General features: G+C 40.3%; 1 protein-coding gene across 1 annotated transcript in view; it reads right to left on the bottom strand.

The window, feature by feature from the left end:
• The window catches only part of MAP3K7CL (MAP3K7 C-terminal like), a 53,893-nt gene extending 41,110 nt beyond the window's left edge, over positions 1 to 12,783 (bottom strand). Inside the window, exons 1-3 of the mRNA XM_063720799.1 lie at positions 12,566 to 12,783; positions 3,869 to 3,997; positions 1,379 to 1,487 (exon numbers count right to left, since the gene is read on the bottom strand). Of these exons, the coding sequence (XP_063576869.1) occupies positions 1,379 to 1,487; positions 3,869 to 3,997; positions 12,566 to 12,580 (253 nt within the window). The 5' untranslated portion in view covers positions 12,581 to 12,783. The remainder of the gene's footprint in view (positions 1 to 1,378; positions 1,488 to 3,868; positions 3,998 to 12,565) is intronic.
• Between the last annotated feature and the right edge of the window lie 345 nt (positions 12,784 to 13,128).

Raw genomic sequence — 13,128 nt, 5'->3', positions numbered from 1 at the left:
ATTACAGGCGTGAGCCACCGTGCCTGGCTGCATGGTTGTTTTAAGGATCAGAGATAATATAGGCGAATGTTTATTATGACAGAGAAGTATAGTTAATGGCAGTTGTCATTTCTATGTTGGGGTGGATTGATTTGCCTGTTGGGAGGATTTCTTCTCACCACTGTCTTTCAGGGTGACCCTGAGTGAGGACATAGTACAACGGCAGATCATGAGAAGAGGTTTGGAAAAATCGATTATGAAGAGTCAAGCCTTCACCTCTTCCTACTATGGAATATATCCTCCATTGGAGGCTAACAGTCTAGGAAACTCCAGGTTAAATGTGTCACCTGGCATAGTAACCCCAAGCCTGCAATGGTTGTGTGACATCAGATTTCACAGAGCTCCTTACTTTGCATTATTTTGGAATGATTCTGTCCGTTTTCAATTACTACTTTTTTTTAAATAGAGATGAGGTCTGCCTGTGTTGCCCAGGGTGGTCTCAAAATTCCTGGGCTCAAGGGATCCTCCTGCCTTGGCCTCCCAAAGTACTGGGATTACAGTCGTAAGCCACCATGCTTGGCCAATCATTACTTTTTAAAGCATCATCCCTACATGGGCATTATAGTAACAGAGAGAGTCCTCAAAAGACCCAAGGTTTAAATGGTAATGTTGTTTAAGCATGTGATTTTAACAGATGACATTAAACTAAGAGCAATGGCGGATGCCAGTGGAAGAGAGCCAAGCCTTCCTTTCCTCAGCACCATGACCTCCCGCCACATGAGGTCCTTTGTTCAAAAGTGGTGCAATTCAATATGTGTGTTAAGAGGTCATTGAGGGGAGCCATGACGAAGGGCTCTAAGTATGGCAGTTTCACCTCAGACCTTACTATTTAGAGAGGCTCCTCCTCACCTGTCCCATTTATCATTCCTGCTGAAGTCTGTTGATTTAGCCAGAATTGTGGGAGCACCAGTGAGAAACCAGCATTTCGAACTTACGCTTCAGCAAATGTTGCTGGAAACTGAACAGGGATATTTTCATATTACCTAACCAACTGCCAGCTCCTAATAAATGTTTCCTCATGCAGTTTTAACACTAACACACTTTGCTATTGTTAGAAATTGTTATAGCTCAATGAATTTTATTCTAAAAGAAAGCTAGAATGGGGAGGGAGGAGAAAAAAAATCAGTTTAAATGACCCAAGGACTCAAGGTGGAGGAAAGCATCACTAGAGGCATTTCTGGAAGCCACCATCTAACAATGCATGATGAAATATCACATTCCCCATCATCAGGTCATGCGAGCATGCAACTTTAAGTTTTCCACAGAGGCGTGGCATTAGAAAAGATGCTGGAAAGGTGGGGTATGAAGGAAACAACCCTTCTTCCAGAGCAGGGTATACCTGAGGCGTCATTGAGGCTAAAGGCGATGCGTACAGGCTTGTCGGCAGGTACCCTGGCTGTGCTGATCATGTGGGCACCTGAGCCCCCGCCTTCTCCTGGGTCTTCCAGCTGTGACAGCAAGAGAGAGCCATTGTCACTTTATCCAGCATCATCCCCCTAAATACTCAGAGGCCCTTGGAAATTACAGGTGAAGTTATTAAGGTTAGTAAGCATTACCTGCTTATTCTAAAGATACTCCTAGTTTTGAGCTTTCTTTTTCTATGTCAAAAGTATTCATCTGCCCCATTTAAATCTTTTTTTCTTGGCTCAAGAAAAAATTGCTTTTGCAATATACATCTAGAATGAATGAAATATGGGAAATATCTCTACCTGCCTTATTTGCTCAGTATCGTTTTACACTGACCAGTTCAATCCTGCCCCTTTAAGGTCATATAAAGTATTTTACTTTCAATTGAGGAGGATAAAAAGAGATATAGTCTTAGTAAGGTATCAGATGGCTTCAGATTAGACTAGCTTTTCATGTTCAAAAGCCTAAATTAAATCTGAATTATTAATCTGAGAGTGGTAAAGAATGAGTTTCATGGAATCATTTAAAGAATACCAAAAGTCGCTGGGTGTAGTGGCTCATGCCTGTAATCCCAACACTTTGGGAGGCCGAGGCAGGCGGATACCTTGAGGTCAGAAGTTCAAGACCAGCTTGGCCAACATGAGGAAACCCCGTCTCTGCCAAAAATACAAAAATTAGTGGGGCATGCTGGCAGGCACCTGTAATCCCAGCTACTTGGGAAGCTGAGGCAAGAAAATCGCTTGAACCCGGGAGGCAGAGGTTGCAGTGAACCGAGATCGCACCACTGCACTCCAGCCTGGGCGACAGAGCGAGACTCTGTCTAAAAAAACTAAATAAATAAAGAATACCAAAAACCACTTTAAAATATCTGTTATATGATGAATATCATATGCTTTAAATATCTGATTAACTACCTGTAAGTCTATCAAACATTTCTAAGGTTGCACATCTTAACAATCTATAAAAGCAAAAGACAAGACTCAAAAACATCCTATAGATATTCTACTCCAGCTATCGAATCATCATTTAACTAAGGTAGAATGAATGGAAAAAAACATCCTGCAGATAAAATGGAATGGGCAAAAACACATGAATATTTCTGGTTATAATCAGAGAACTTAGCCCAAATATATTTTAACCAAGATATTTGATAATTTGATGTCTATAGGGGACTAGGAAAACATAGTTATAAATACATGATATCTTTCTTATTTAAAAACGTATATTTAACTTTTCTATTTTTAGTCCCACCTCCCCTAAACCCTCTACTTTCCTTCTCATGTAGACAGTAAACCAAAAAACCTGAATGATATTTTAAGGGAAATATCTCTAAAAATGGCGAAGTATAAATAATCTCTTTAGCCATCCTTAAAGAGATTCTGGGAAATGCTTTAGCAGGACATTTTCTCACAGCACGGTTTCTGACTTTTTCCCATAACTTTCCTCTATCTAAAAATAGTGTCCAGAACACTGAATTTTGTTTTTAAAAGTATTTATAGAGCCAAAGCCAATGCATATATATATATACATGTATATTTAGACATACATACATATGGAATCATCTTACCCAGCATATGAAAAAAAATCAGGCTTATATTAAAACCCTAGTATAGCTTTGGAGAAAAACTAGCAACTGTTTATTAACCAGTTAGAATCATAATTTGGCCCATTTATTTAGCACTACAAGTAGCAATGCATCAAAAAGCTCTCCACTGTCCATATCATGTAATTCTAAGTTAGAAAGAAATAGTAACATGAAACATTTAATTTTAAAAAAGGGTAATATAAAATATCTGTTATTTGATTCAGGATTTGTTTTATCTTAACTCTGCCACCCTTCTGTCCAGTCTTACCTGCTCAGAATCAAGCATTTTTTTTAGCCACCTAGGGAATGGCATGGATTGTCTCAAATTCAACAGAAGAAACCATTAAAATTCCCTTAACATTTTAGCTAAAAAGAAAAGTTTTACTGTTATGCATTGTACAATCACCGAATCACTTTAGCATAATATCTAAGGATGGAAAGTTGCACTCCTCTTTTGGCTAAATCTCCCAACACTTTCCCGCACCAAGAAATCAAGCACAAGAGGTAGAAATTTGCCTCAAGGATTTTGTAAATAGTCCTCTGGTATGGTTTCCAGCTACAGGAAATAGAATTAATAAACACAGCTAATTAGTGTCCCTCCCCTCCGCTCAATGGAGAACATCTGTCTGCCTGTGAAAGGATGGTGGCAAGACTGAGTGGACTTTGAGTTCCACACCATGTTGACCACAAGAGCCCCTACACCAACTTGCCTTTTCATCACACCGTCTGGGGAAACGAACCACAGGTTCCTTCTCTCGGCTACAAGCTGTAACAGAGCTTTGGTTAAGTTGCTGCTGATCTGAGCATTTAGTTCAGTTTTCACACCTGTTGGCTTACCTCACTTAGTTGAGTGTCTGCACTTGTGTAACCCAGAGCCAGCCACTGCCTTGGCCAGTCGTTGCCTTTGTGGAGTAGAGACTCAGTGAGAGACCAGGCTGCACCTGCTGCATAGCAGCCACTGACAATCTGAGGAGTGGAGACAGCTGTCAGGGCAGCACGCTGCTACCTGCTCTGCCCCAGACCCCAGCATCCCACGGGACCTCCCTTCCCTTCCCTTCCGTTTCCCTTCACAACCCCTCTCTCCTTTCCTTGCCTCTCTAACAGCCAGGATGTTGTCATGTTTCTAGAAAAAGCAAGAGCAAAAGAAAACCCTCCTCCTGTCAGAGGCATTGATAAACAGCAAGTTGTGGAGAGTCCAAATGTTTTAATTCATTAGTCCTGGCAAACTTAAAATACAAACAGACTTGCTTCACAAGACAGGAATGTCTTCAGCATGACCCAATCGGTGTCTGTGTCTATTCCAGCAAACTGGCAAAGATAGCATGACTCCAGTCAGCAAAAATGTCGGCCGCTCCAATCAGCTCAGCCAGACCCAGCCAACTTGGAAAGGCCACAAGCTGACTCTCAGATGATAGCAGCGATGATCCTGGTTAAGAATGTGAGGTTTGAGGTTGAGCCCATGTTGGGCTTGATGACTTGATTCATTCTTCAAATGCAACCGACCACAAAAGGAGTCAATGGTAAATAAGAATACAGCATTAGGATTTGTCAACCTTTTTAAAAACTGTAAACCTGGATGTCATTGGTACTTAAAAAATAATTGGATTGTGATTTTGAGGTTAAATAAGTAAAATAAATATTAGGAGAAGGCAAAGACAAGCCACAGACTGGAAGAAAATCTGCAAAATACATATCAGATGATGGACTGGCATCCAAAATATACAATGAACTCTTAAAATTCAACAACAGAAAAACAAACAACCCAATCAAAAAATGGGCAAAAGATCTGAAAGATATCTCACTACAGAAAATATACAGATGGCAAGTAAGCATATGAAAAGATGATCAACATCATATGTCATTAGGGAATTGCAAACTAAGACAACAATGAAATACCACTACACACCTATTGGAATAACCCAAATTGAAAATACTGACAACATCAAATGTTGGTGAGGCTGTGGAGCAACAGGAACGTTCATTCCGTGCTGGGGGGAATGAAAACATAATAGTACATCCCACTTTAGTAAACAGTTGGGCAGTTTCTTACAAAAGCAAACATACTTTTACCACATGACCCAGAAATCACACTTCTTGTTATTTCCCCAAAAGCCTGCATACAGATGTTTATAGCAGGTTTATGCATAATTGCCAAAACTTGGAAGCAACGAAGTTCTTCAATAGGTAAATAAATCCTGGTATATCCTGACAATGGAATATCATTCAGGGATAAAAAGAAAAACTATCAAGCCACAAAAAGATATGGAAGTATCTTAAGTTGCATATTACTAAATGAAAGAAGCTAATCTTGAAAGGCTACATGCTGTATAATTCCAACAACATGACATTCTAGAAAAGGCAAAACTGTGGATACTGTAAAAAGATCAGTGGTTGCCAGGGATTCAGGACGAGAAAAAGGAAGGATGAATAGGTGGTGCATGAGGGATTTTTAGGGCAGTGAAACTATTCTGTATGAGACTGTAATGGTAGATACACGTCATTACACAATTGTCCACATCCATAGAATGTACAACACAGAGTGAACCCTAATGTAAACTACGGACTAATAATGAATAATAATGTATCAATATTGGTTCATTAATTATGGCAAAGATGTTAATTAGGGGTTACAGGGATGAGGAAATATATGGGAATTCCGTACATTTCACTCCGTTTTTTTCTGTAAATCTAAAACTGTTCAAAAGGTATTAAATATACGAGTAAAAGGACTCAGCACGTTTTCTTAATCTAATGAATGGAAGGCTAATTTGTTATGATATATACAACAATAAAGCTGTATAGACTCAGACAATTAAAACATTCACATATAAGCTTATTCTTTTCAGGAATTAATATTACTGTTTTAATATTATTTTATGGTTATAATAAAACTTACTAATGCATTATAATTTCTCAAAGTGAATTTCTTATTCACGACCTCATTTTAATCTTCCAGAAGATCCTATACAATAGTCATGGTCAGTATTGCCATCCCGATTTGACAGATGAGCAGACTGAGGTGCAGACAATTCAAATAACAGGCCTGAGGATGAATGACCCTAATAGAATTAAGAACCCAGTTAGGATCCAGGTTTTCTAATTATTAGTTCAAGCTACTTCCACTACACCAGGATGCACTCTGTATCAAAGATTTAATTGGCCCGGCACGGTGGCTCACGCCTGTAATTCCAGCAATTTGGGAGGCTGAGGCAGGCAGATCATGAAGTCAGGAGATCGAGACCATCCTGGCTAACACGGTGAAACCCCATCTCTACTAAAAATACAAAAAATTAGCTGGGCGTGGTAGCGGGCGCCTGTAGCCCCAGCTACTCGGGAGGCTGAGGCAGGAGAATGGTGTGAACCCACGAGGCGGGGCTTGCAGTGAGCCTAGATCGCGCCACTGCACTCCAGCCTGGGCAACAGAGTGAGACTCCATCTCAAAAAAAAAAAAAATATTTAATTGAAATTTTTTAGAATAAGTCTGACTCTCAGCTTTTGTTTGGAGGAGACAAAAGTATCACTTTCTTCAGTGGTCCAGCATCCAGGTTCATCTGACACAAGCCATCTTTATCGTGACACCCAAGTTCCACCCCAAGAAAATCAAAGTTCTGCATCACTATGTGTGCCAATGGGAAAGCAGATACCACATCTGTGCTGTCTCTCAAATTGGCCCCCTGGGTCTGCCTTCAGAAAAGCTGGTGGTGACACTGACATTGCCAAGGCAGTCAGTGACTGGAAGTGGCTGAATTCTAGTGAAACTGACAGTTCAGAATGGACAGACCTAGGATGAAGTAGCACCTTCCTTTTCTGCACTGACCATCAGGCTTTCAAAGAACCATATGGAGATAGAAAGAGACAGTTACATATTAAACACAATGGAAATATTGCCTTCTATGATACTGTCAACAGCTCCTGACCAACACAGCATAGATCTTTATCCACAGAACTCTCTGGAATCATTAAAGTGAACCTGGGGATTGCCCACTGTGTGGGCTGCAACATTGACAGCTATATCCTCATGACATCAAAAATGACATCAAGAGAGGTGTGGTAGATGCCCAGTTGGTAAAGGGCTACAAAGAAAAAGATTTCATTAAAAGATAATTTGACAACAATGAGAAAGGAACAAAAAAAATACGTCTAAATTGTCTAAATGTTCTCTTTCTGAATCTGATAACATAAATTCAAGGTTTTCACAGTCGCAATTAATATTTACCAGCTTTTCTGTTCCCATATGAGCAACAATGTATTTCTTGGCTCTTTATCCAAACACTTTCAAGAGAGTAACAAATCTGAAATCCAAGTGAAATCCCTTCCCATAACTGAAACCCAAAATAACTACATGGTATTTTAAGAATTTAATAGAATTATATAAATTCAATCCAGAAAGGATGTGTTTCTGCATCAATATATAAACAGATTAACAGTATGTTTCTTGGTGGTGGCAATAATGTATAATTTTTATTTTATTATTTTCAGCAACAAATGTGTTTTTACAGTTATTTGGAAAGTTATTTTCAATAATATTCAAGGAGCTTTTCACATACTGAGCTCTAGACTTGCTTCTGAATTATGATCAATAATACACTCCTACCACAGACTATTGTCACAATTATGTAATATCAATTCCTCAGTACAACTCAATATGTATGTAGCTTGGTATGTTCCAGGCTAGTGTTTCTCAAAAGTACCTGATTACTAGGTGCCTTTAAAAAATGCCCATTCCCAGGCTTTGCCATAGTGACTCAATAGTCTGGGTAGACCCTCATTCTGGAAATTTTAAAAAGAAATTTTAATGGCTATTCATAGCATTTAGAGAATAGTTGAGAAGACATTTTCCCCAACATTTTAAAGTCAGCTCTGTATTGCTATGTGACATATGCAGCTGGTAGTCTCCAACAAAGAAATATTCCATGATGGCGAAGTAATCACTCTTCCATTATATCCAGAGGTCAGCACAATTTTTCTCTAAAGGGCCATATTAGAAATATTTTACACTTGTGAGCCAGGCGCGGTGGCTCACGTCTGTAATTCCAGCATTTTGAGAGGCTGAGGTGGATGGATCACCTAAGGTCAGGAATTTGAGACCAGCCTGGCCAACACGGTAAGACCCCGTCTCTACTAAAAATACAAAAATTAGCCAGGCATGGTGGCGAGTGCCTGTAATCCCAGCTACTCAGGAGGCTGTGGCAGGAGAATCACTTGAACCCGGGAGATGGAGGTTACAGTGAGCCGAGTCCGCACCATTGTACTCCAGCCTGGGCAACAACAGCAAAACTCCATCTCAAAAAACAAACAAACAAGAAAACAGAAAGAAAGAAATATTTTACACCTGTGAGCTCTTAAGGATCTCTGTCACAAGTACTCTTCTCTGCCTCTGTAGCATAAGGGCAGCCATAGACAACATGTATAGGAATGGATGGGCTCTGACTTTATTGACAAAAACAGGAAACAAATGCACATGGCTGTGTTCCGAAAACACTTTATTTGCAAAGAGAGAACAGCCTGGATTTGGCCTGCAGACTATAATTTGCCAGCCTCTCCAGATCGAACATCCAGTGGACGGCCTTATCCTGATTGAACATCCAGTGGATAGCCAAGGCACAGCTCCCCCCACAGTGCCGTACTTCACGGGCAGAATCCTCTGGGAGAAAAGTAACTCTTCTTTTGCTGCCACCTTCTTCAATTCATTCTTCCCAACTCCATCCCCATAAAAAAAATTTTGTCAGATTTCTCAGTTAGTAAAGCAAAAGTCCCAAAGTTACGTATTAACCCTGCTTTTCTATAAAGCACTGATACATCTGTTTGAAAAAAACACCAGTGAATAAACACCTCTTCCAATTGGTTCATGAGACTGCATGTGCAGGCCATGGTGAGAAAGTGCCACGGGGACCTGTTCCATATTGTGAGCTGGTCTTGTGCCATTGTTCTTTGGAGGAGCCTCTTCCTCTGCTCCTGACCCCAGTGAAACATCAGGTAAGGTTTCCCAGGTTTCCCAGGAAGCCTTCTTGCAGTGCTAACTTGTAGTAATGTTGTTACTCCTTCTCAAACCTTCTCGTAAGGCAATGCAATGAAAAACCACAAAGCAAGGATCAAGGCTCAAGGACAAAAACAAGACACCACTTCCCCCAGGAACTTCATTTTATTTTAATTGACAAAGAAAAATTGTACGTTTCTAGTGTAAGGATTTCTGATCATATACTCTCACAGCCTTTGATTTTAAGGGTAACTGGGAGCCACTTTTCCTAATCCAAGTTCACTTCCGGCTTAAGATAGCAGAATGATCAACCCTATATCATTTGTGCCCCCAAAGCTCAAGAGAGGAATGACACGGGTTAGAACCACTGAACCACTCAATGGTTTCTCTTTCACTAGCTTTGTGGTTCCCTTAATGAAGGAGACAGAGCAATGTGCAACATTTAAGTCAGGCCACCTGGGTCTCCAACCCAGCTCTGTCTCTTACTCATGTAGGACTTTGGTTAAATTACTTAATAAATTATATGCCACAAATTCCACAAGTATAAAATGCGGGATAATTATAGTACCTGTCCTACAGGTTGTTATGACAATTAAAAGAGCAATACAAGTATGTGCAACAATGCCAGAAATAAAACAGGCACTATGTAAATAGAAATCATTTTTTCAAGGGGGCAAAAACATAGGAAAATACCACATCCAAAGGGTACCTAGATTCAGAAGACCTAGGTTTGCATTGTGATGCTGCATTCCAAAGCTGTGGAAGTTTAGACCAGACACTTCATACCTCCAGGACTCAGTTTTTTCATCTAGGTTGACAAACTTTTTTTGTAGAGGGCCAGGAGATAAATATTTTAGGTTTTTCAGGCCATACACTTTCTGTTACAATTACTCATCTCTGCTGTTCTAAGTTGAAAGTAGTCATAGACAATATGCAAATGGATGGATGACTCCAGTAAAACTTTATTTACAAAAACAGTAAATAAATGTGTATAGCTGTATTCCAGTAAAAGTATAGACACTGATATTAGAATTTCATATAATTTCCAAATGTCACCAAAGATTATTCTCCTTTTGATATTTGTCAAATATTTTAAAATATTAAAACCATTCTTAGCTCCTGGGTCATACCAAAACAGGCTATGGGACACATTTTACCTGATCCTCAGAGTTTTTGGACCCTTGATTTGTATAGCCAACAAGCAAGCATGGACTAACGCAGGGTTTCCCCAGATGGGAATAATGTGATGTGTATGTAGCCACTGTTTTGCCTTTTTAACTTGATTTAGCCATCTATTTATCTAAATGGATTAATCTTTTATCTAAATATTTTATTTACAAAAACTTAAATAGTTTTATATAATTTGAGTTTACCATTTAAAGTTAATTAAATGTGACATATGTGTTCTTTTTTTTTTTTTTTTTTTTCTTTTTGAGACGGAGTCTCACTCTGTTGGCCGGGCTAGAGGACAGTGGTGCGATATCGGCTCACCGCAACCTCCGCCTCCCAGCTTCAAGCGATTCTCCTGCCTCAGCCTCCTGAGTAGCTGGGATTACAGGTGCCTGCCACCACGCCCAGCTAATTTTTGTATTTTTTAGTAGAGATGGGGTTTCACCACCTTCGCCAGGCTGGTCTTGAACTCCTGACCTCATGATCCACCCGCCTCAGCCTCCCAAAGTGCTGGGATTACAGGCATGAGCCACCACCCTCGGCCTGTGTTCCTTTTCTATAAACACCTAGACAGCAGACTCTTGCAGAAAGAATAAATTTCCTTTAATATTTTTGACTGTATGAGAAAATAATGTTTATCCTATATTTTAGTATTTATATCTTTCCCAAGAATATAACCTAGAAGGACTAACAGCACCAAATTTTAAAGCTTGTTATTATAGTATAGATAGATTTACTTTACTTTCTTAATGTTATCCTAAGGAAAATATAAACTTCTCATCATCTGTTAATATCCCAGTGTGTACCCCAAAAAGGAAGAGCACTCTCTTCATTAACAGAACCAAATAGCACCATCACACCAACAACCACCAGAGTAATTCCCCAACATTACCCATCATCAGACAGCATTCAAACCTCCAGTTTTATCACAAACATTTTCCATTGTTTTCTCCATTAATTTTTAAATTTTTAATCAAGATCCAAAGTCCAGACACATGATGGACTGCTAAGTTTTTATATTTATAAATCTACAATTACTCTTCCTCCCTCTTTTTTTGCAAATTTATTTGTTAAAGGAACTATAGAGGTCCCAAAGTTGCACCTCCATAATGTTTTTTAATATGCTTCTCTGTTCTCTTTGTCCACTGTAAATTAGCCATTGGATCTAGAAACTCGGTCAGATTCAGATGTGACTTTTTTTTTTTTTTTTGCAGGACTACTTCATAGACAGCGAATAACATTTATTTAAAAGATCAGCCGGGTGCAGTGGCTCACGCCTGTAATCCCAGGACTTTGGGAGGCCAAAGGCAGGTGGATCACCTGAGGTCAGGAATTTGAGACCAGCCTGACCAACATGGTGAAACCTCGTGTCTATTAAAAATATACAAAATTAGCCAGCCCTGGTGGTGGGCACCTGTAATCCCAGCTGCTCCGGAGGCTGAGGCAGGGGAATCGCTTGTACCCAGGAAGCAGAGGTTGCAGTAAGCCAAGATCACGCCATTGCACTCCAGCCTGGGCAACAAGAGCAAAACTCCATTTCAAAAAAAAAGATAAAATATTCTCCAGTATTGACTTCATTTTAAAAATAACATTACTTAAGTATAAGCATAAAACTATATATAATCTTTTTATAAAACTCTTATAAAATCAAATCTACAAAGCTCTTATAAACCAATTTTATAATTTAAATTCAAAGTAACAAATTTAAAATACAATTGATATGGACAGGAGGCAGGAAAATACTGGGTAGAAGAGGGCAGTCCCCAGTGAGGACCCCACCCTCAAGCCTGGACCCATGGCCCAAAATAAGAACACGCATTCCTCTTTTCCCACTCAAATGTTGCCTCTTCCAAAATCACCCTGGCCTGCCCTGACCCCCATCCTGTACCCAGAAAAACCCCAGCCTCCACTGGCAGCAGAGTGGCAGAGAAGTAGAGAAAAGAAGCAGCAGCTAGACGTCGGTGAGAAGCAGCTTAACTTAGGAGGGACGGCTTGATGGCAGGGCCTCGAAGAAGAGTTTGGCAGTGGACGGCCAAACTCCAGGGGAAGACCACCTTCCCGCTCCATCCCCTTTCCAGCTCTCCATTCCACTAACAGCCAGTTTCATTGGCAATAAAATCGCCCACATTTATCATCTTCAATTCGTTCGTGCAACCTGATTCTTCCTGGACACTGAATGAGAGCTCAGGATACAGAGGGCTGTCACATTGAGCTGTTAAACACTTAAGCCATCTGTGGACAGCAAAGCTAAAAAAGTGCAGTGTAACACACGCCCTCTAGGGCTCCAGGGGTCACGGGTACCCCCTCAGATGCTGTCACATGGCCGCACAAAGTTCTGCTCCCGCTGACATCCAGAAACACTCATCCTGGCCCCCGCACCCACTTACCTGCATGTTCCCCATCCCATGAGGGACTGAGTGCTGTGGGCTGAGTAAACAAGCCACCCCTTTCACAAATCCTGCAAAGGGTCAAGGAAGATTTCCTGTTTTACAACTTAACTACATAAATTTAACATGAGGGAGCACTTTCCAGAAACCAAACAGGTGCACAAACATGGGACACATTCTGTAGTGTACACTTGGTTTGAGTTCCTCCTCCCCTTGCTGATGACTGAGTCCTTGCAGGACTTTCCCTCTGTGGCCTGCTTTGCAACTCAAATTTGACTGGTGCCTGTGACATCCTTGGTCTTCATGCAGCAAGAACACATTGTGAGGAAAGTGCTGAGTGCCTGGTGTTCATAAATGTTGGTCCCTCTCTTTTTTCCCCAACCACAGCTACATTTACCCATGAATACAAGCCTCTTAAAATCAGAAGGCCTATGAGATGTAGCCTAAGTACCCTTCAGACGTTTCTCAAATAAGCTTCAGTATTAAGGTCATATCTTTACTGAAATTATAAAGGAAACTCATTGAAGTATTTCTAAAAATCCCAAACACTGAACTGCATGGCT

Source organism: Pongo abelii, chromosome 22, assembly GCF_028885655.2.
Source record: "Pongo abelii isolate AG06213 chromosome 22, NHGRI_mPonAbe1-v2.0_pri, whole genome shotgun sequence".
NCBI lineage: Eukaryota > Metazoa > Chordata > Mammalia > Primates > Hominidae > Pongo > Pongo abelii.
The sequence above is the reverse complement of the archived record's forward strand: the minus strand, read 5'-3'. Positions and strand labels throughout refer to the sequence as shown.